The following is a 23,801-nucleotide window of genomic DNA, read 5'->3' as shown; positions in this document are numbered from 1 at the left end:
CAGCCGGGAAAGGGACGCCGCGTGTAAAACCCGCACCGGCGCTGCCAGCGGCAGCAGCTCGGACAGCCCGCTTGTGCCTCACGGCGGGGGCCGCCCCGCCAACGGCTGAAACCGCCGGTTTCCGCCTCTCACCGAACACCCCAACGCCCCCGCCGCGGCGGGGCGGGGCCAGCGCCACCTCGCGGCCGCCGGGAGGGGCGGGGCCGGGCGCGGCGGGCCCGGGCGCGGGGGGCGCTGTCCCGCGCCCCCTCACAGCGGCGGGTCCCCGCGCCCCCTCACAGCGGCGGGCCCCGCGCCCACGGCTGTCCCGAGCAAGCAAGACACCCAGCGGCTGCGCAACCCCGCAGCCCCCTCCCCAGCGGCGGGTACCGGGGGGCCGCTTTACCCCCCCAGCAGCAAGGCCAGCTCGTTTTCCCAGCCGGGGCGCGACTCTGACTTACCCGCTCTGGTAAGAGCTCCCAGCGGTCGCGTACTTGGTGTACCAAGGCCCGGGTGAGGTGGCTGCCGGGCACGGGGGTGCATGGCCTCAACAAAACCTACAACGGCGTGAAAGTTAGCGGCACTGGTGGCTTTGCCAGGAGAAAATTGCTTGTGGTGTGGAAAGGACATAACCGCACTAGTACGTTGTGAGCTCCTTTCCCCTGACAGGTCAGGTGTTTGGCAGCGTGTGCTTGCACCCATGCCTTCTGCAGCACCCTCGGTACTGAGGCTTTTAAATGTCCTCATAAACGTCCATGTTTTCCCCAGTATCATCAGGCAACATTGTAGAGGTCAGCAATAAAAGCCACCTGCACCACACCTCTTTGCAGCCCCAAAGTGCCCGACTCCCGTGTCTCTCTCTAAGAATGCTCATCATGGGTGAGACTGTTTCCCAGTCCATTTCCAGCTCTCCCAGTGCTGTGTTTGGCTTCAGCAGAGACCTGGGGCCAGGTTCACACTGAGGCTGAGACCGCTTGAAACAGCACCTGTGGTGAAGAGAAGTCTACAGCCAGCGGTGAGGGCAAGGGCTGAGCGGGGTCATGAATGGTCCTTTCCCATGCCCAGAACTGAAGGCTTAGGACACCTGGGCAGTCTGTCCCTTTCCGGTCAATCTTCTACTGGGCAGGAGGCTAGGGCAAAGCAGATGTCACGGTCTCCTTTAGTGATAACCTCTCTCTCAGGTACATTAGAAAATATCCTCTGAATAACTGTCACTAATAAATATAAAAGACAAACGAATTATTTATGATGGATGGCATGAAATGTTCATGCCATGTTCCTTTCAAATATATTCAGGATTTGGAAGCACACAAGTGTTTTGCATACCATTTTTTCTCCCAGAGTACGTCACTCCCTCTTCTCTGTAGGCCCGTAACGGTGTAACTTACCTGTTCTCCACCAACGAATTTGAAGCCATTGCAGGTCAATGCAAACGTGGACTTTCCAATAGAAATACCACCTGCAACCTCTCCTCCAAACAGCATAAATGGGCTTTGCTGAAAAGGCTAGATTTGCTACATGATGCCCATCACAACCAAATAGATACCTCAACAGCTTTACAAACCCTATATATAATTATCCTGCAAGGGAGCACAGGTTTTGTGTCTGTTTACTGTAGACTGTTTATATGGAGGAAGCCAGCAGCATTTCCCTGGTGCCACTTCCAGTGTCTGAAAAGGGGGACCTGGACACGTGCTGCCTTTCCCCTTTGTGGCCAGATTCCTATGGGAGGGAAACACAAAGCAAGAGCCAAAAGGGAGCTGCTTTTCTGATGTTGGTAATCACGGGACCAGGTCTGCAGAATACATGGCAGACTGCTCTTACCCCTCATCTGGACAACCTAAAAATGACATTATGTGCGACAAGAACCATTTAGGAGGAGCTTCCCTTTTTCTTACATCATATTGAAACCAAATTTTTATACGGCTTCAGAAGAGTTAACTGTTTAGTCACTGGGGCTGGATGGCACCCAGTCATCTGCTTGGAAAGCAGGTTACAGGCTCAGAGTTGTAGAAGTCACAGAGAAAGGAATTTCCACATTGTACAAATCAGAATAAAATTACTCTTCACGCAGCACCATACAAAAGCAAACAAGAATCTGCCATTGCATGCTTCAGGAGCAGCACCGGCACTCAGCTCACGCTTTAGAAATCATGAATCTGCTCCCTGTCTGCTCGTGACCTCCAGCAAAATACCTTCTTGCCACATGCCTTGTTTTTCCCATCTTTTGAGTATAATACAATCCTCTGTAAAGCATCTTTATAATGCTTGCACTGTAAGGTATTTTAGCAGATGTCACACTTGTCATTGTGACAGCTGATTCAGGTGAAGCACAGGAGAGCTTTACCCACGATTTTGCCTCTTGATTTCATTTCCCATTGCTCTGAAGATGGCAAGGCCTGCCTCGCCTTCCCATAGGAGCTTCCTCCTCCACAGCTGTAGCCCCCCATTAGGTTACCTGCCCCACAAAAAAAAGCCCCGTGTCCATCAACACTGATGTTCTCAGCACCCGGAGGTTACCCAGACAGTACCTGTAGTCACCGGCGTGCAGCAGCAGTGTAAAAGAAAGAAGGAAAAAGAACTCATTTGTAAAGAGTGGGATACATACTAAGCTTACCTGCTTTAAACCACCTTTTGGTGCACCTGCTTCTCTTCAGTGACTTTACATAGAGCATTTTAGGTAAATCGAATCATGCCCAAGGCATATTTAGGCATCTACAGCAGATAATGTAAATATGTCCAAAATAGAAGCTATTGTACTAAAACCATGTGGTCTTGCAGTCTATGCAGAGCTTTCACTGAAATGATTTCTACATGAACCTCTGGTATCATCGTGCTCAATTTATAAGAAAATAGCCAGCATATCAGCAGGAATAAATCAGTGTCTCCACTAAAGTCCAAAAGAGTCTCTTGCAACAAGCCATCATGCTTAAGGTTGCAATGTTTTCCCCATTATCAGGGAATAGCCTCATCTTCTTCTAAACTCAGTTACTCACTGCCATCTCCTGCCAGAGACCTTGCTCCCACCAGTCTCCTGGAGCTCATCCAGCTGACTACGCCTGTCGTGGGAAGAAACACTCCAGGCTCCAGCTTCAGTAGAAGAGCACTAGTCTCTTCTACCGACTCCGCTGGATCTGGAAAGGGATGTTTCCACAGACTGTCAGCACCAACCCTTTAATGCTGTTGCTTCAGCTGGCCTTCGCCGAGTGCCGGTGAGCTAGACAGAGAGCAAGCCCGCCGGAAACACCCCATATCAGCACCACCTCTTCCCAGTAAAGGAATGCCTGACACACACGCAGTGCCAAGAGAAAGTTCTGTGATTCTGCCCCAAGACAGCTGTCTATCATAATAAACATCATCTCCTTCCCTTGCTCTGCTTTTCTTTCCAAATTAAATAGGAAGAGAATTATCTCACCCCCCCCAAAAAAAGTCTTGAAGTCTTGTTCAAATGGAAACATGGGTTGCCTGGGCTGGTTCAAACACTAGGTCTAATTAATGGAACAAAACTGAAATAAACAGAGGAGAACTTGTTTATTTTCTAAATAAGTCTAAATTTATTCATTACCCTAGTAAAAAAAAAGTTTGGATTACAAGTGTCTGAACAGTATAAAAGTACAAAACAGGTTCCATAGATTTCTAATACATTAATACAAAGTGCATAACTACATACAGTTCATTTTGCATTACTACCAGGAATCAAAGAGGTGGGAGGGAGTAGGGGAAGCAGTTGGCGGTTGAAATCTAGCAATAAATAAATAAATACAGAAGAGATGATCCGTATCAGAGCACATCCTACCACCAATACTGCAGCCTTAGGTGTCCAGAATTACTGATGCTGAAAACACAAATTCAAATGAAAGCAGGTGTCTGCAAAAACAGCTAGGACTCTTGCTCAAGCCCTTATTAGACATGACCAACCTAGTTAAGCCATTATACAAGCAAGTATCCATTGTATCTATGGTTAGACTCAATCTTAAAGGTCTTTTCCAACCTAAATGATTCTATGATTCTATTTGGTTGCAGATGAAAGCAAGGTAGGCAGCTTTGTCCTCCCTTCAGAATCTCAGTTTAGGAAAAGCAAAAAAAGACCAATGAAAGCTGTAAGGCTGTGATAAGTCAAAGCCCTGTTTCCCCTGATGTTCTTTCTCTCCAGAGGCTGGCTTACCCAACGGAAGGAGAAGAAAAAAAAATTTAAAAAAAAAAAAAAAGCTTTGAGGGTAGAGGCTCCTCTTAAAACCTGCATATCTTTCCCTACCTGTATTTTCATTTGCTAAGCATTCCTATTTCAGGAAGTGAGATTACATGGAAATCCAGTCCTAAACCCTACCCACCACAGTATTATGCCGATGACTCTCACAAAAAGGAAAGCTTGTAGCAATCCACTGTAGAATAATCCAAGAGAGTAATAGTAAGAAAAATCCCCCCTCCCCCCAAAACCAGAAACAAACAAAAAAAAGCAGAATTCCCAACTTACACAAGTTAAACCTTCATAAAAAGGAACATGAAGCAATTGGGAGCTAAAACTGCAGCACACTCTTCCAGGAAGCTGCTTTCACCCTACAGGCAAAGTGGAGTTTGAAGGAGCGTCACAATGGTTTGCACACAAGTTTGTCTGGGAATCCATGGAAGAAATACTATCTTTTGATCACGTATGCGAACAGAGCTGCCTCGATTCAGTACAGCACCATTCTTAGCAAAACTTTTCATACTCAGTATTCACAAAAGTATTATTCTGGTGGTTGTTTAAACAAACAAACAAAAAACCAAAACCCAAACACAGAGAAGCACTGCAGGGGAAGGGTTCCAAAACAGCAGTCGTGAATCCAGACCCCAGGCTGCAATCAGGTTATGTCCCCGGACCAGAGCCTGATTTGCTTAGCGAGGGGTTTGGTTCTATGTCAGGTCCAAAACAAACAGGAAGTCTGGTCTGTGGTCACACTTCAGCTGCACTGGGCCAATAGATAGCAGTTACTCAGCTTTGGCCATCATCTACACCTAACTTGGGCATCAAGATGTTTTCTTGGTCCATCTCTAATCACCAGTCAGTTACAACATGAAGCCCAGGGTGTCTGCTGCTGGGTTAAAACAAAGTAGCCTCCCATTTTGCTATGTTCAATATTTAGGTAAATCTTCCTCCTTCGCTGAGGAGGAGAGCTCTCCCACTTCTTCTGAAGAGCACTTTATGTTGGGGGCCTTCTCAGATAACTACCACTTGTAGTAGAGATGTCTGCAGTTTACCAGTCTGTGTCACATAGGAGGGATGAAATATTTGTCTTTGTTACGTCAGTAGTATAGGGTGAGATCTCCACACCTTTAAAAAATATATATTTATATAACTAGAGAGGTGACTTATAACATTTCTATGTATTAGTTCATCTTATTGACTCATACATGTCTAAGAATGAAATATTTTCTTGGGGATTTAAGGGAGGTTACCAACCAACTTTAAAAAAAAAAAAAAAGCCTTACGACCACTGCTTCTTTCAATACAGAAACATGAACTACATATACTTTAATATACAAAACCCCATCCTCATATTCACTTGTGAAGCGAGTGGGGGGGGCAGGGGAAGAGGGGGAGAGGGGAAGAGATTAGACAACCTTGCAGCAGCATTCAGCTTTGCGAAGTGTTCCATAGCATCTTAAATATTATGTACAGTCTTTCTGAAAGGATACAAACTGGCTTCAGAGTTTGTGGAATTGTAGCAGTAAAACCCGAAACAGTTCTAGGGAATAGTCTTTTGGCAGCATAGCAGGTGTCCAAAGTGAACAGTCACTTTTCTAGTATTTTTCCAGAGAATAAGAGGATCTGTATAACCTTCTGCAGCTATCCAAGAAGTCACCACTCCTCTTGGGTGGAAATTGCTGGAGATTGTGGTCCTTCTTGTTCTGGCTTTTCAGTGGCAGACTTTTTATTGCTACAGCAAGGTTTGAAGAGATGAGTGTCTATGAGGACTTCCCCAAAACGCCCTTTGTAAATAATTCCACAGCAGACCTTTTGCCTGGAAGAAATGGCAGGGAGAGAGACAGAGAGTTTGAATTTGAAATACAGAATTTACAGAAATGCAAAAAATCAGTTTGACCTAAGACACTACTTTTCTGAGCCTCCAGCTCAGAGGATAGCAGAGAAAAGGCTGCTCAGAAAGAGAAAACAAGTCTGTGCCTAAAGCCACAACACCACTGGGGGGTAAGAAGGAAAAAAAAAAAAAAACAAACTCATGTCTATACAAAACTAAGTCTCCCATTTTACTTCCCAGAGAAGTTTCAGATACACAACTATCTGGGCTGAACTAACCTTCACTACAATGCACTTGCAAACACTATTTGAGAGGAGGCAGCAAAGTCACAACGATTTCAATAAAGCAATTAGCTAAACAAGGGATTACTGTGTCACAACAGACAATAAAAGATAACAAGCTCATCAGCTCCCAGAAAATCTTGTGGTTTTCCTCCCACTCCAGATTTTTTTTTTTTTTTTTTTTAAAATCACTGCCATCACAGGTCAACCAAATCAAATGCTACGTTTTGCTGGCAAGCTGAGAGCACCGTTGTACTTGGTAACACATCATGTCTATAGAGCAGTTTTAAGACAAGATAATGACAGTCAGGAATATTATCTGTTACTCCCCAAAACGTAAAAATGTTTTCCAGCAACTGTATTAGTATTTAGGGAACTGGAGGGAGATAGGGGAAAATGTCTTAAACACATGGCATTTCTTTCCAAAGACAGAAAGATATTGTATAATACTCTGTGACTTAAATTACATCCTTAAAACAAATTAAGTTCAGCAGCAGCAAATTCCTGAAGAAGCAGAATCAATCACTGTGTACGTGAAGTGAATTGCTATCTGCACAGAGTGCACATTCTGTTGCTTTTCACCTTTTCCAATACGTGAGATCTAAAAAGGAGAAAACTGGTGTTCTGCTGGACCCAGCACTCATCTCTGTGTCAGAGCCATCGTCAGACTGGTTACTGTAACAGGGCGACTGAGCTGGGGAGGCACTTGAAGTGGTGCTGTGGGCATCAGAATCTGTAGGGGAAAGAACAAATGCAAGAATCAGGACATGCATCCAGTGACTTGCCCTCTTCCTGACTTGCAAAAGGTCGCATGCAGATTGGGAACAGAGACACAGACTTTTTTTAATTAACAAGAAAAACCTAACAACGACAACCCATTTTTCACTTGCCCCTGCCAATTTCAATAGCGAGACTATCTGACAGCATTTGGGAGACAGACCTCAGAACTGAAAGGGGTCCTTGTACACGAGGGACTGGAAAGAGGTTCAGGATCAGGCTTCAGTTCCTGGCTCTCAAACATAGCCCGTGCAGGCCGTGCTTTGGACAAGATCCTAGTCCCGCTCTGGAATCACTGGAAGATCCTTGAAGACAATGGGGATCTGTGCTTCAGACCTAGTACTTCCTCTCTCACTGTAAATCTCCTTTCTTACCCATTCAGCTGAAGTCTTGCAAAGCTCTTCTCATTAGTGCAATGAGTGAGGTAGTACTGAGCTTTTGCTGGATCGAGACTATGAACTATGGACTCAGAGCAGACACATACCTTAACAGAGGGTCTGCTAGCCTACCTTTTAGTTATCATCTCTAGCACCTACAGTAACACAATTAGATTAACTATAGCACATTGAATGAGGAGATACAAGCTCTTTGGGTCAGGGCCTTTACCGATTCTTTGGAGAGCTCTTCCTTCAGGTCAGGTAGGATAATTGAAAGAGAGAGAAGACCAAGTCAGCAACAGTTAAGAAGCTGGGAAGTTTGCTTTAGAGGAAAAACCTGAAGTACTGGCATATATTTAGAGTGTAACTGGCAGATGGCTTTGTTGGAAAGCTATGAATCCAAATCTATTTGAAGAGTCTAAGTACTAGTGGAAAGAAATCACTGAGACCGGCAGAGGAAGGTGTAAGGAAACACGGTAGGAATTTAAAGGGGGGAAAAATAAAATCTAGGGTAAATAGAAAGCCTGGGTTGAAAATACATATGGAAGAAAAACTTGATAGCTGTATCAACAGAACAGTGCTTCTTGGGAAAAAGAGAGCTGAAAATGGCCATAGCATGTTACTGAGAGCAGGGGGAAACCTTTTCCAACTTCAGTTTCAATGAGGGTCTTGCCCAAGAAGTTCTTTCTAGAGACACATCATTTAAGCATGGGACATAAGCTACAATTGCCTACACTTTCAAGCCAGGCTCCCCACTCCCCCACCTGTCTCGCAGCCCACCCGGCACACAAGCTCTTCCTCCTCGTTCTACTCCCTCTCCCAGTCCTCGGAGGATGAGAGGTTGTGAAAACAGGGAGTGCCCAAATGTGTGAGTGTACAATTGAATCTAGGTAGTGATTCAGCTTGGCCAGTTAACAGTAACCTGCGTTAGGGGAGGCCAAAGTTTATTGCAAAATCTCTTTGGATCCACTTACTGTGCCGCTTGAATTCCTTTTGCAGCTTGCTGATTTGATTGCTCTTTATTCTGCTTCCAGACAGAGTTTTCATTTTCTTTGGTTTCAATGTGGTTTTAAGACTGGGTCCAGCCCTGGCATCTACCACCTAGAACACAGAAAATGCATGCGTAATACTTCTGCATCATGCCTGGATACTGCCCTAGTCAAGGTACCTGTACTGACTGAGCTGAAGGTGTTCAAAACCAATTTAGTTAAACCAAGGCAGTTCTGTGCACCGACACTCTTATGTTTCATTTAAATCTGGTTTGTAAGAGGCTGAGTCTGTAGGAAAATGCAGCAAACTAGTTTAAAAAGCACATTCAGTTCAACTTTTGCCTTCTTCCTGTTTTTGACAAATTCAGTGTAGTAGACAACAGTTGTTTAAGCCAATACAGGTTCAGTTAAGAGTGTCTGCCAAGCATTTGACCTGGAGTGTTTTTTTAAAAAATAATCAATTTAACTTCTGAATAAAGCTAGTGGTAGTAATAATCATAGTTCTGGCTCCCATTACCATCAAGGCTTCCTGAATAAAGATTATAACATACGCAAAGAATCCTGATCATCTTCCCAGCCCCAGGCCCAAACTGAATTAGATGTATCAAAACAGAATATATCAGTGGGAATAGCTGCGAGATATTAGTCATTGTAATTATCTGACTAAATGACATTGATTAATGTGTTGCTTGAGCAAGTCACCTTGCTCATTCAAACTACTAAAAAAAAAAAGCGCAACCAATTTTGGATAGAGGCCAAATTTGAAATGTTTTGAGTGTCATAAGAGACTTTTGGACAAAGTTAAGAGCTTGTGAAAACAAGGGATTACAAGGTAAGTTAGTCTGTGACTCCATCCCAGGCTTGCATAATCACCATTTGCACGTAAGCCAAATGAAGACAGATAAGAGCCATGTAACAGGAAATACTCCAGGAGGATTTAGAGGTGCTGAGGGTGGGAAGGGAGAGTGTGGGGGAAACAGCAAACCCAAATCCTTGCCAGCACCTCCCCTCTCTACCAGGATGGACTAAGCCAGAGTCGAGTTAGTTTTGGGGTGGAGGAGAAATAAATGACTAACGTGATTCCAGTTTTTTTTGGATCCTGCTGGCAATTTTTTCCATCTTTTCACCAAAAGGACACAGGCATTGCAAATATCTCCTGAGCGGGCCTCATGGAGCCTGGTAAAAACAAAAGCAAAAATCACTTGACAACAGTTAATAAAAGCACCCCCCCACACTTGGTAACAGCAAGAAGCATCAAGATTGATGGAAAAGGTTCTCAAGTTCTGTTTTTCAGGCATTACAATTCATCTGGGGTGCTCAAACATTGCCATTTAAAGACCAGATCTCACTTTCAGAAAGGACTCTTCCATATAGAAATAAAAGGTGTTGTAATCTGCCACCAGAGGGGCACTAAAAACAACAGTCCCATCACCTTCAGTTGGTTTTGTGTTTTTTTTTTTTTTTTTTTAAAAACAAACCAAACAAAAAAGATCCAACACACAGTTCCAGTGGGTTGGTTGGTTTGGCTGGAGAGGGAAGGACAAGGAATAATCATATTCCTTGAACGTACATTTGGGAACAGACCTCAGAGGTCTGACAAAAGCTTATTCAGCTCTTAACTTTCTCACAGAGCTTCAAGGATGAGTAACAAATACCACCTAATACACTTGTGCATAAGCATAGTATAAGGTTTCAGAAACAGCATTCACTGGAATGACGGCAATACTCGCTCCCTTTAACAAGCTTTCTTCAGAAATCATCTCTACTGCTAATCCACGCTAAAAGAAATATAAAGGGGATACACTGATTCTTCAGCTATTTAAATGGGAAGACTTTGAAGCATTTATAGATGAATGGGGCAGGCTCAGATAAGCTGTTATTTGCTCAGTGTTAAGACTGCATTTTTACCTTGGCAAACATATTTCAGATAGCACAAGACCAAAGGCCCTGGTATACGGCAAGCCTCCTTACTGTAGTTACCAAAGGAAAAAAAAAAAAAAAAAAAGGCAATGGGCCTTCACACAGTCTTTCCACTGCCAAGGACATTAGCCAAGAAATATGACAAGTAAAATTGTCAGGACTGGATTTATGTACAAAAATCCATGGTAAATACAAAAGCACTATAAAGCTTTGGTTTTGTCCTTTTAACACTTGAAAGGAGTGTTTCTAGAAAAAGGGGAGGAGAGGGAAATATTTCTAAAGATTGCAAAGATTTACACATATGAAGTTAAGCACTCAAGACAAGAGCAGCAATACTGATATGTATATATAGTTTTTAATATGATACATGAAATCTCCACTCAGGCCTAAGGTTTTGATGAGAGGTAATCCAACAAGACTGGAAAGAAAAAGCAGAAAATATCTATTGACAACACACTTTTTTTCCAGGGGAAATAAATTCATGGAAAACTACAGCATAAACAGGAGAAATTCTTATTGCCTCAGAAAAAAAAATTCAAAATAAACAAAGTAAAAAATATTTACAAGCTATCACAGAAGAATTTGCTTTGCTGACAATTCAGGGGCACAAATTTAGACAGAATGTTAAAGTTCTTGGGAATTATTTCAAAAAAGTTAAAAGGTCACAGCAGCTGGTACAAGAAATCACTGGTATTTATAGTTTTGCTTACCAATGTTCTCAAGTAACATTACGTGCAACATTATCTAATTGGAAAGCTAATTACTTAATGCTCACTTTCCATCACAATGGGTTTCCAATGAGAAGTTTTAATAACATGATATGCCCCATTTGAACAAAAGCACCAATACCTGAAAGAAAGTACTGTGCATAAACCCTGCTGGAACTGCTAAATATTTACCCATCAAGTTTTGTTTAACATTGTCCAATCTTCAGAGCCACAGAAAACCTCCATGGACCCGAGCTGTTTACCATCTTGCGTGGGAATTTACACCTCTAAGGATCACGTGCAAAACGCACTGTCTGAGAGGGGTCTAAATCCCTGCACGTGCTGTGAGGTGGGAGAGGCACGAGCCTGACCCTTCACTGTTACGTTGTCAGCAACAGCAGACTGACAACCAAATGGTACCGTACACAGCAGCAGAAGATCCAGCCCCTCCTGGCCAGGAAAGTTGTGAGGAAGCTGAAGCCAGCCTTCCCCCACCACCCACCTCTGCTAACCTAATCTTTCAGTCTCTCAGAGCAAGGGGGACAGCACATCAGGTTTGTGGCTCTGAGATCAACACCATGACCGACCACGATGCTGACTAAAGAAAGAATCTTACCCAAAACAATTCTGGAAATCCTTTTCATAACGTTTGCTGTCAGTGAAACGAGAACTGGAAGACTTAGCTCTGCAAATACAGCAGCCCTCTATACTCCGATACATCTTCGGTTTGTGAAAGCCAAACATCTTTTCCTCCCAGCTGTAGCCTGTGAAAACAAATGGGAACTGGTGTTACTTATCACTGTTAAATACTGAAAGAAAAACCTGGGCAATTCACTGGGCAAACCAAAAGTAAATTATAATAATTCAGGATGGGAAACTGCTAGATTAGGCCATAGCTCTATCCTGCATTGCCCCAGAAGAGCAGATGCACCTAGAGCACATTTTCTTATTAAAAAAAAAAAAAAATTAACAGCAGCTGTAATATTAAGCAATACCCAGCAGGACTCATGACAAGCTCATTTACTGCACAATTCTACTCTAAGGGCACATCTGCAACAGCACAACCCAGAGGTGTGAATGCAGCTGACTTGGCTAACAAAAGCCCTATGTATGTGGCAAAACAGGCTGCAGGACAGGCTGTGTGAACCTGCCCGAGCCCCTGGATAAGTAGTTGGCAGCTGAACCCTGGGTCACTGAACTACCTCGTCATCATCACCAGTGTTTGTTGGAAACATCCCTGCCAAACTTTGTTCAAAGTGAGTAGGAGTCATTTTAAATGAACTGCAGTCATACCTCTAGGCTGTAGGGCAGACATACCTGAAAAGCCGCTCTAAAAACAGCAGGGTGGAGTCCCACCCAGCCCTCAATGGCCATGTCTGCGCTGCGGGACCCAGGAGCACTTCTTGACTCTCAGGCCTGGGTGAGCATCCCAGCTCCATGTCAGCACAGGCTCAGTTCTCGCCCTCCCGCCTTCCCCGCCCTGCTTTCCATGGGAAGGAAACCCAGCTAGAAAAGGGCTGGGGAGCAGGGCCCTGGGGCACATTTCTGCATGCGCCTACCACACATCCCAGCCACCGCCAATGACGCCGGAGCAAAAGGTACTCCATTTACAGCGAAGTTGTTTCTTCTTAACAACCAGCTCTGCAAACTCAGCACCAGCTCAGAAAGCCAAAAGCCATGCTGCTCTTAGAAGTCTGCCTATCCTTTTCAGTACACCTGGGCTGGGATTTGCTATCATAGCAGGTAACATACGGTGGAGGTGTTTTGCAAGCATAAACTTTTGAAGTTAGTTACAAGTGGATTTACTGCAGTCACCATGACAAAGACCCCTTCAACACATGATGTCCCCACCACCAAATCAGTTCTCCCCAGTGCAGACTCCTGTTCGGCACAGTCTGACACGGCATGAGAAACTGTCAGAGCAAGCAGAGTTCCCGCAGCACTTCAAAAAAACAAACCAACAACTGAGCAAAGACGGTGCTTTCCTGGCGCTGCGCCTGGACACACAGCAAGTCCTCACAGGCCACACAGCATCTGGCTTGTAACACAGGTGGGGACCGTTCCAAGAGGTTCTCTCTTAAAACAGACCATGGTGCAAGGTTTGCCTCAACCACCTGCTGCAGGGAGGGAGCAGCCACCTCTGCTGCTTCTTATCACACACTAACTGCTCAGAGAGGGGACAGGCCACCAGCTGCAGGAAGCTCCATGAGAACAGGGTCCCACTGCTGAGAACTTCTGCTTTTAAAAAATTAAAATTAGACAGACCCATGCAAATAACACAAGATTTCCCCCTCTTCCCCTAAACAAAAGGCCAAGTCATTATATTCTTGTAGAACCCAACAGAAAACTACCTCTCCTCCCCGCAAATACTACTGAAAGACCCAGTAGCTCAGGCAGGACTTTTGGGAAAGCAGCACCTCCATCGCTTGTGGGCAAATCTGGTGAGAGGGAACTCCCAGTCACTTCTTGGTCCCGGGGACTGCCCAGTCCTAATACCCCAACTTGGGTTACTGGTGAATGTATGTAGCATACATCTGTCCCCAAATCTTCCACCTGCCGGAAGGTAAGGGACATAATTCTAATATCCTCCAGAGGTACAGAGAAAATTAAGCTGAAATCTTCAGTCTACAGCGCCAAGACTTGTCGCATCATTACAGCAATAAAATAATTTGAAAAGCAGCTTCAGGTGAGGTCAAAAATATGCTTCCACAAAACAACTATACCTAGCATCGTGCTTGCCTTATAATGGCCAGAGATTGCGTGTGAGGGAAAAAGATCCTATGTATTTTTGCAGGACCACAGCAAAAGCTAGTGAGCCACCCAGGCCTAGTCACAGTCCTCCACACAGAGGTAAAAATACAACCCCCCACCCCAGAGGGGAAGATCAGAGCACGGCAGCACTGCAAAATAAACGCACATGGTTCCCAGGCTCCCGAGAACAACAGAAAAGCAAAAATTTTATCTAATATTGTTGGTTAATACTCTTACACGAAATCCATTAAGGAACTCATATCCAGCTGAAAGCGTACATGTTTACATTTCAGTCTAGCATATTATAATACAAGACCACCTGGTGCCCATTGAGGTTGTGTCTCTTTGCAATTACTACTGCACAAACATGTAGAAAGACAGAAGTCAACTTTCCAAAAAGCTTGTCTTGACCAAACCCCTTGCAGAGCCTGTTGACAGCAAGGGACTTGTTAAGAGAGAGATGGAGGGGACAGGTCTTTCCTTCCCTCCTGTCCCAACTCGTACTGTTTGCTATAGGCTTGAAGTGCTGTATTCCTTTCTTCTTGGTGCACATTTACAGCACAAGGCTGTGAAACCCACCTAGGGCTGGGTTCTCGCGAGGATGATTTGCGCAAATATCCAGCAAAGTCACCCCAAATGTTGCCAGGCTTCTTAGGAGACTCATTGCTCCCTCTATTAGCACAGCATTGGCCTGAAGGCCAGGAGCAGCTGTAAAGTAAAAGAGAGTATCCAACTAGTGACTTGCTGAACGGGTTTGTTGAGGGATGGTTAGACTCAGAACTACTCTCTGCTTCTGCTTAGGTATGTTTTCAGGGACACTTAGCAAATAAACTTGAATGCACAGCCAAATCGGGTTACTATCCCTGGACTGTCAAGACAAATAAACAGTGTGTAGGCAAACACTTAGAGTATGTATTTTGTTTCTTAGCATCTGATGTGCTCCTTCAAGAGACAGTCTCTTGAGAACGCTGTATTTAACAAGCCTCTGGAGATCCACCAGCGTGTTCACCTGGGAATTTCCAACTACCAAACAGCAATTTTAGATTTTGCTTGACTTCCCCCAATGTTAAGTCTGTGGTTCTTTAGAAAGTCAAAGACTAACTGCACCACAAAACTTAAGCAGTAAGAACATCTTGACTGTTACAGGGCAAGACACAGAACCGATCTCAACAATTTGATTTACTGTCTAACCTGGTTTCTCCCAGAAATCCAGATGCTGATGAGATGATCTCTGTCACCAGCTGGTGTTTATACCACAGTAGAACAAGATGCATGTTTACAATTAACAGCCTGGCAAAGGCTGGCATCAGACACGTATATTCTGAAAATATTTTGTTTTGCATCGTTGCTGCCATTCTCACAGGAGCAGCCTTTCAACACAATCTTTCAATAGACGGGAAACTAGTGCCATCTGTTTCCCACTTGATGAATGGTCAGCAATGGTATTACCATATATCATGCCTGAATGGGGAAGAGCTATTAGCAAAACCACAAGTAAAACAGATTTCTCTGACAACTGCATCGAAGTGCAGTTATAAATGGAAGGCGTCAGTCCAGTTACACATTTAATCCTAAACAGTTGCCATTTGACCATTATACACTAAATATTCTGTCAGCTGGACAGCTTAATAGCTAATGTAGAAGCATTTGAGTCTAGAAGTACTTATCAGCACTGTTAAACTTAAAGCTCTCTGTGTCAGCTTCCATTCTAAAGCTAATAATTGTGTGTCTAGTGCTGGAGTTGACACTACATTTCTATAGACTTAACTGTACTTAGAAGTACATATGACTGGGCCCTTTAAAAGGTTTAACTTGAAAGCTTTGCAATTTAGGTCTCAAATTAGAACCAGGGAGTTAGACTGCCAGCTACCGTAACGCCTGAATCTTAGCTGTGGAAGTTTAACCACGTGAAATTTGGGATGGATAAAAAGATGGCAAGTAGGAATGTAGCTCCACAGAAGTTAAAAAGCATTAGACAAGATAATTTTACCAAATTTAAGCATGTTATTGAAATATATGACGTCTTTTAAATCAGCAGTTGCACAGAAGTGAAAGGGACAGCTCACCAGCAAAGAATCAGAAATCCTAGTGGACCATATTTGTCATTCTGCAGAAACGGAGATTTACCTGCACTAGTAGGGGAGCAGTGTTCCCCCAGGTCAGGGGAAAAGCAGTCCACCTGCTCCCTGGTCTCCCTGCAAAAGGAGAAGTTGCTGTTCCCCCAAGTTCTCCTTTAAACAACTGCTTTAGCAACTTGAATGGACTCAGAAAAGACTGCAGGAACAAGTTCTCTCCATCCCTCTGCCCTCTCACTCCTGGAAAAGCAGCATCAAAAATAGAGACTTGTCTTGCAAAAAATTAGGAGTCAAGCAGAGAACAGCAAAATAGGTGGGGAATTAAAAAAACCACAACCTGCTTATTACATTTGTCAAAGGCTGGTAAAGGCAGCACGCATCATACGTGTGTGAAAACGGTTTCATGCTTTTGTTACCTGTCAGGACTAGAATTTGGTGCTTACCTTTCTTCACAAAATTTAATTTGATGATCTAAATTAAAAGGAGGTATTGCTTCAGATGCTCATTGAAGTTTTCAAGTTAGGGAAGAACTTCTGAACTCTTTTAGATTTTAAAGTAAGAAAAGCTGAGCCACTTTCATTTGCCTTTCCAGATTCCTTCTGCATTCTTTCTGATCACCCAAGAAGAATGAAAACCTTTTATAACAGAAAGGAAGGAATTCCTAGAAGGCAGGCATGTCTCCCTTTGTAACACAATTATCAGGCCAGTCAGAAGGAACATGCTCACCTGCTTCTTGCAAAGCTGAAAGAGAAACATTCCCTGGGGTTATGGGAGAGCAGAGGGATGCCAGTCCAACTACTCAATACCTTCCTCTCTTCCCATCTCCTCACTCTGACCCTGGAGCATTCACCCTTTGTGCAACCCAAAACTCCTAGTACGTTGTCAGAGAGGAGGAGAACCCCTGCAAATGATTTGATTTCCCCTTCTGTGTACAAAACAGCCTTGGCACAGCCTCCCTGAAGTTGAGCTACAGAAAAAATACAATCTAGCCTACATATGTTGATGCAGCCGGTTCCTGTCAGTAAAAATCTCACAATGCTCATCTCTACAACATTTCACTGGAACTAAGAAACAGCCAAAATGGTACAATTTTTTTCTTTTAAAGGAAAAGAAACACATGCCTCAATATAGAAAGAATATACGTGCTCTGACTCCTACATAGGCAAGTGCATACACCCAGGCACATGCACACACATGAAAAATGCTTCCAGAGCTGTCTATGGCGCCAGAAGCAGAGTTGCTTGTCTCGCTAATAAATTCTTGGGCCTGTCCCTCTGCTGAAATAAACTGCAATACCTCTACTGAAAATCAACTGTAGGACAGAGAATTGTACATCAACAGAGGAGCTGATCTGTATCAGAGACTCAATGTAAACATACCTCCCCCCTGAGTTTACATGCTGCAAAAAGAAACTTTGGAATAGAAGTTAAAATTGCACTCCAGAAAACCATATTTTAATGTGCCCAAAGCCAGAATGCTCCAAGGAAGTAAGAGACCAAGCTAACTGGAGTAATCTGAAAATGCAACTTCTTCAGTATTTGCAAAAACATTCTTTTTACACAGTCATCTGTCCTTATAGCTCAAAACAGAGTGACTAATTTTCAACAACCATAACCTTAGAATTGTGCGTACTGTACACTCTTCTGGTCCCCCGTATCCTCAGATTTTCCTTCCACTTTCCTTCCTCTCTCCACCCAAAACAACTTTACTTGGAGGAGAGCTGTATTTGGCCACTACAGCCCAGGCACATCTGAATGAAACAGCATCCTGTGGAGTTTTCACTTGATGAGCTGAGCAAAACCAATAAAAGGTCAAAACTACATCTTCAGGAATCTTTCCTCTGCCAAAATAAGTAACTCTTTTGCTGGTAGTCATCCACAGCTACCCGTTGTGCGCTCAGTGCTGCAGTGAAATCTTAGCACACCAGATGCAACTGGCAGCAACTACCAGGCACGTATCAAAAATCAAACTGGACATTTCTTTCCCATGTTTGAGTCTCCACAGCATCCTGGCTGGGTCACAAGCTGTTCTGAGTGAAGTTTTCAGAAACGGTCAAGTCACAAAGATGCCTACCTACCTGCTGATCTTCAGCGGGAAATAAGTACCTAACCCATTTAGACAAGAGAAGTGAAAGGCTAAGCTACTTGGGTGTTCCTCTAAACTGCCATGCGGTTAGTGTTCCAGAAGGCATAGGCCAAAGCTAGAAAACAGTAATCAGGAAGATTTGCACGGGTGGAGGGTGGGTGGGGGTGAAGTCCCAAACCTGTCCCACCTGCAGACATTCCATCTTGAAAGAGGACACACCCCCCACCCCCCTACCCCCACCCCTGGGAAACTCCTACTGCATAACTAACACCACGCTCAGCCTAATCAGGAGCCCTGCAAGGAAAACCTGGGATGTTCTCAAGTAAGTGCTGGAGTTCAGTCTGTGATGCTTATCTGAGTACAGTCACTGCAGCTGTTATGATGCTGTTTGCCACTACCTCTCTACAACTACCTGAAAGGAGGTTGTAGAGAGGTGGGGGTCGGTCTCTGCTCCCAGGTAACAAGTGATAGGACAAGAGGAAATGGCCTCAAGTTGCACCAGGGGAGGTTTAGACTGGATATTAGGAAATTCTTCTTCACTGAAAGGGTGATCAAGCATTGGAACAGGCTGCCCAGGGAAGTGGTTGAGTCGCCATCCCTGGAAGTATTTAGAAGACATTTGGATGAGGTGCTTAGGGACACGGTGTAGTGGTGGTCTTGGCAGTGTTAGGTTTATGGTTGGACTCGATGATCTTAAAGGTCTTTTCCAACCTATACGATTCTGTACCTGCTACTGAAAAAGCATCACAGACACTTGACATCATGAGACACTGAACAGTTTTGGTTGGTTGTTGTTTGTGTTTTGGGTTTTTTTTGTTTGTTTTGTTTTTTTTAAAGAGGGTAACATACCTGATGGAGACTTGAACAGAAGTAGTAGTAATTATTTGGCAGAATAGCTGAAGTGACTTCATTAAAAAGCATACATTTCCATGTCCTTAAGTAATATTACTGGTCATTTCACTTAGACTTTGGACCAAGCACGTTCTACAGAAATGCAAAGGCTTGAGTCATGAAATGGAGTCCCACCCATGAATTCTGCCTAACCACTCAGTTTTCAAAAGCCCCAGCTCACTAGCTGCTTCTTTCTGTTAAAAAGCAAGTGCTACGAGGGGTGCAAGTCTGAAGGAGAAGTTGGTTGTCAAGCAGGACCGTGCGTGTTGTTCATCTCATTATGAAAGAGGTACAAAGCATCAGGTGTTAAGAATCAATGCAAAGCAGAGTTTGGTGACACAGAAAGAGACGTTCAGCATGAGTAAGACAACAAACCGTCACAGTTTTAATGTTATTTTTAACCTGTGTCAATTTATCAGCTCTTTTAACATCTTCTACTAATAAGTCAGTGACGTTTTCTTTTTAAAGGAAAGACTGCAAACATAGGCAATTAGCTCCTCTTTGAGGATCTCTAGGCTGGGAGAGAAGCAAGGAGGAATTTTTCCCAGAGGCTCTGGCACTCAATCCCACCTACTTTCAGTGGGAGCTGGATGCTGCATGCCTGTGGGTGTGTTTGAAAATCCCACGACTTGTTACTTGCTGATTTATTTGCTGATTCTCTACCACGGACCACAGATCCCAAGAAACCTGGAATTTACCTGGGTGCCAAAGGAGTTCAGTGGCCGCTGGTGTCAGCAGAAAGGCCTCCAGTTCACTGGCTGCCCCTGCGCTGCAGAGTTTGTGCACTCTTTTTCTCTTTATTTAAAAAAGCCAGATTCACCGTGTAGTTTACAGCTATGTGCTGACTGGGGAGAAGGGGGTTTCCACAGCACACGCTGGGCACATGGCTGACAGAAACAGTCTCACCTTTGGAAGCAAGCACACAATAGTAAAGGGGTATGCGGAGGAACCGTCACCCTCCTGGCTTGCCTTGTAAAAGGGTTAAACGGATGTCTCCATGGCTGTCAACCTTCCACCAGCACCGAATTAAAATTCAAAATAAATTAAAAAAAAAAAAAAAAAAAAAAGAGCATTACAGTTAGGTCGTGCTCAAGGATGTTACTCGGCCTCCACCACAAATGCAACGCTGTTGAAGCTCTGGGCTCAGTTCAGGACACTGGGCCCTCTCCGCTCCCCACCCGGGAGGGGCCGGTGGCGGGGGCCCTGCCTTCAGCCCAGCCAGGAGACACGTGCTGCGGGCGCCCCGCAGCAGGGCGAGGGCCAGCATCCTGCGCCAGCTGCCCGCAGAGCTACAGCGCCGGGGCGCAGCTCCGAACTTTGTTGCACTTGTAACGATTATCGAATAATTTGGGTCCAAAGGACTGCCCGTCAGCAGACCGATGGGGACAACGCTCTTTGTGGGAAGAACCGGGGCCGTTCCCGCCAGGAGAGAGCCGCCGGCGGAGCGGGTGGAGCCCCGGGGCAGGCAGGATTCAGCCCTGCTCGCTGCGCTAAGGCACAGCCGAGTGAACAACAGGTTTGGCAGGTCCCTTTAAATCCCTTTAGCTACACGCATCCGGAGACGGGCGTACGAGAGGAGACGGCAACTTTTGTCTCCTGAAGGGGAGAGCGCGACTGGGAGCGTTTCCCTGGCGCAAAACTGCAAGTTTAAAAAAAAAAAACGAACAAAAAAAAAACCCAAACAAACCACAAAAAACCCAGCGATCAAAGATGCCCGAAGAGGTAGAGTCTGGTCGCGCCGCTCCCGCAGCCCCCGGGACAGGCGCAGTGCGGGAGGCCGGGCGGCGGCGGCCGCTTTCCGCCGAGCACCGCGTGGCGCGGGGGAAGCGCCGGTCCCGGTCCCGGCGGGGCGCCCCGCTCCCGCCTGTTACCGCCGGCGGGGCGGCGGGCTGGCTCGGCGGCTGGAGGAGCGGCAGCGCCGGGAACAAAGACCCCCCCCGGGGCGGACGACCTACTTTCGCGGGCGGCCCCGCCGGTCAGGTGGACCCGCGGGAGCACACACGCGGGCGGCCGCGACCGCCCTCCCACCCCCGCCCCGGAGCTGCCAATCGTTCAACTTGCCGAAAGACGAATAAAATAAAAAATAAATTAAAAGAGCACAGGAAGGGCAGGCGGCGCGCCGGGGAGGAAAGCCCCGATCGCGGAGGTGGGCGCTGCGAGGCGGCCCCCGCGCTGCAAACGCCGCCCCACCACGCGGTCTCGGTGCAGCCGCCCCATCCGGCGCGGGGCGGGGGGCAGCGGCGGGAAGCGGGGATCGAGCCGCAGCAGCCCCGCCGGGCACCCCGACCCCTGCCCCGGGGCAGGGTGACGGCCGCCTCCCGCCGCCGCCCCCCCGGTCCCATGCCGTCCCGTCCCCCCCGCCGCCCCGCGCTGGTTCCTCATGGCTCGGCCCTGACGTAATTCAAACATGGCAACAGTTGCACTTCAAAGGGCCGTCGCAGACCTCCCAGCAACGCGGGCACGCCGCGGCGGGGGCGACACGGACCCCCCCGGTCCCCGACCCTGCAGCAGCCCCGGGGGCGACCGGCGGGGCTCGCCCGCCCGCCCACCCACCCTTGCACGCTCGCGCCGCGCGGGCAGCGTGGCACCTCGGGGAGCGCGTGTGCATCCAAAGTTTCACCTCCCCTCCGAAGTCCTCCAAACCGGCAGCCAGCCGCTAAAAAGCGCCGTCCCCCGCGGGACAAGCTTCACCCACCGCACCGACCCCCCCCCCGCGCGGACGAGCGCTTTCCCCCGGCGCGCCGGGGAGCCGCGGCGCCCGCAGCACATGCGAGCCCTTTGTTTTCCCCGCAGCCGGGCGCTGCCTACGTGCCGCGCCGGGGGCACGCCGGCCGCCCCGCTCTGCCGCGCAAACCCCGCGGAAGCCGGGACTCGAAACTTGTTGGCGCCGGGCACGGGCACACGCTGGCGGGGACGGGAGCGACCTTCACCCGCGCCGTGCTGCGAGAGCGGCAGGACGCCATCGCCGCCCGCCGCACCGTCCCCACGCCGGCAACGCCGCGCACCGGGCCGGTGGCGGGGCGCCCGCCGAGGCGGAGAAGGCCCCACGCCGCGACCCGGGCGACCGGCAGCACGTGTCACGCCGGCCCACAGCCGCACGTTTCCCCCGCTCTCGGGGCGTGCACAGACCCCGACCCCTCCGCAAAGACTAGCGATACCTAGAAATAAAAACAACTGCCCCCTCTCGCCCCGGGGGGGGAGGGATGGCGGCCGCCACCGTGCCCTCCGCCGCCCCGCTGGCACCAACTTGTGCGCGCCGGCGCTACAGGTGTGCGGTGCGGGGCCGCACCTGCGCCACCCGCTCCGCACCGGCGAGAGGCACGGCCGGCGGGGCCGCGCCGCCCTTCCCGGCGGGGCCGGCGGTGCCTGGCAGCCCGCGTGGCGAGGCTGGGCGGGCAGCCGCGGCCCGGGAAAGGGCGCCGTGCAGTCCGGCATCGCCGGGCAGCCCGGTTTCCCTAACCCGCTCCGCAGCCGAGGACCACTTTTGGAGTTAAATCGCCGGGAGCCCGCCTGCGCTTCCTCCTTGAGACTTTGGGCTTTGATCGTACTTTGGGGGGGGGGGGAGGAAGCCAGAGTTCTCGGGATGGGTCTGCAACAATGCGGGAGGCGTTTCTCCCCACCAGCACCTCCTTTAAACTCCACTAATTGAAGAAAAGGGAGAAAACGCCGCGCACAGGAGCCATGCGTGTCAAACTGTCTCAGGCGGCAAAGTCTCTTCGCCGCGGCAGAACTGAAGACAGGCTCCGGGATTAACTTGCACTGAACAGAAACCACCGACTGCTGCACAAACAACCCCAACAACACGAAAAAAAAACCCCAAACGGAAAAAAAAAAACGGTTTAAACCTCCCGTTCCTTCTCGGCTGTACTTTTCCTTCCTCTCCCCGAGCAGAAAGCAAAAGAAGTCACTCACCGCTCTGCCGCGCCCGCCAACAAACGTGCCGCGCCGTGCGGTACCGTGCGGTGCGCGGCGAAGCCCCGCCGCTGCGCGCGCTCCCCGCCTCTCTGGGCGCTCTGCCGGCCCCGGCGGGCGGGCGCGCCAGCCCGCGCCCCCCCGTCACTCCTCCCCCCGGCGCCCGCCGCTCTGCGCATGCGCCGTTCCCACGGCTCCATTCTCCTCAATCAAGCCCTCTCGCTTTGCGCGCCCCATTGTCCTTTTAAGGGAGAAAGGCCGCGCGGGAAGCCTGGGAGGAGGGAGGTGTTGCCCATTGTGACGACCGAGATGACTTCACGCACGCGGCCCGCTCCCCCGCCCCGCCCCCGGTGGGCGGGCCCCGGCCCCAGCCCCGGCGGGCCCGTCCCGGGCACCTGCCTCCGCGCGGCGCGGGGGCGGGGCTGCCGCGCTGCCCTCCCACGTCCCCGTGGCGTCAAGCGCCCTGCAGCCCGCGAAACGAACCAGCCCGACCAACCTCAGCGCCGTGAAGCGCTGCTCCTCTGAGCGCGGCGCGGCGCAGCGCGTCCCCCCCCGTTCTAACGGCGCTGCCGCCGGCGGCAGTAACCGGCGGCTCGCCCTGCACCGCGGTTTGCAGCGGAGGGGCCGGCGCTGAACCTCGGCGCACTCGCGGGAGCGAGAGGGAAAGTTTTTTGTTGGTCTTGGGTTGTTGTGTTTTGGTTTTTTTTTTTTTTTTCCCACGTAGGGTTCCACGTGCTTTAAAAATCACCCGTGGCTCAGAATATTTCCTGCTGCGTCAGAACGAGTGATTTAAAAATTTCACATCATCGCAACCTTTGGTTCACGCTCTTTGTGCAATTTAGGAAGAGCTGCTTCACAAAAACAGCTGGTGGGTTGTGTTGAAACAGATTTCCTTTAACAGCTAACTCTGTCAGAAGAATTAGCATGTGATATACAAGGTAACGCTGAGGCAGTTCCGACTTACAGGCCGTAATGGTGCTAACGAGAATAAAACTGCAAGCTACTCCCTTCCCAGGCTTACACTCAAACCAAGCCCCAAT

At 47.9% G+C, this 23,801-nt stretch overlaps 2 protein-coding genes across 4 annotated transcripts; both read right to left on the bottom strand.

Moving 5' to 3' along the window:
* Positions 1-3,517: 3,517 nt before the first annotated feature.
* SINHCAF (SIN3-HDAC complex associated factor) lies at positions 3,518-22,915 on the bottom strand. 3 transcript variants are annotated; one of them, XM_075503940.1, is made up of 6 exons: positions 22,762-22,915; positions 11,664-11,811; positions 9,497-9,596; positions 8,406-8,532; positions 6,860-7,010; positions 3,518-5,981 (listed from the first exon to the last, which is right to left on the bottom strand). In XM_075503940.1, the coding sequence occupies exons 2-6, from the start codon at positions 11,789-11,791 to the stop codon at positions 5,819-5,821; spliced, it is 669 nt and encodes a 222-aa protein (XP_075360055.1). In that variant the 5' UTR covers positions 11,792-11,811; positions 22,762-22,915; the 3' UTR covers positions 3,518-5,818. The 3 variants fall into 3 exon arrangements, with proteins under 3 accessions (XP_075360055.1, XP_075360073.1, XP_075360064.1); XM_075503958.1 differs by lacking the exon at positions 22,762-22,915 and adding an exon at positions 19,548-19,674; XM_075503949.1 differs by lacking the exon at positions 22,762-22,915 and adding an exon at positions 15,926-16,001.
* On the bottom strand, positions 19,802-22,384 carry LOC142410785 (uncharacterized). The gene is made up of 2 exons (XM_075503928.1): positions 21,658-22,384; positions 19,802-19,858 (listed from the first exon to the last, which is right to left on the bottom strand). The coding sequence occupies exons 1-2, from the start codon at positions 22,282-22,284 to the stop codon at positions 19,802-19,804; spliced, it is 684 nt and encodes a 227-aa protein (XP_075360043.1). The 5' UTR covers positions 22,285-22,384.
* Positions 22,916-23,801: the final 886 nt, after the last annotated feature.

Source organism: Mycteria americana, chromosome 1 (assembly GCF_035582795.1).
Source record: "Mycteria americana isolate JAX WOST 10 ecotype Jacksonville Zoo and Gardens chromosome 1, USCA_MyAme_1.0, whole genome shotgun sequence".
Taxonomy (NCBI): Eukaryota; Metazoa; Chordata; class Aves; order Ciconiiformes; family Ciconiidae; genus Mycteria; species Mycteria americana.
The sequence above is the reverse complement of the archived record's forward strand: the minus strand, read 5'-3'. Positions and strand labels throughout refer to the sequence as shown.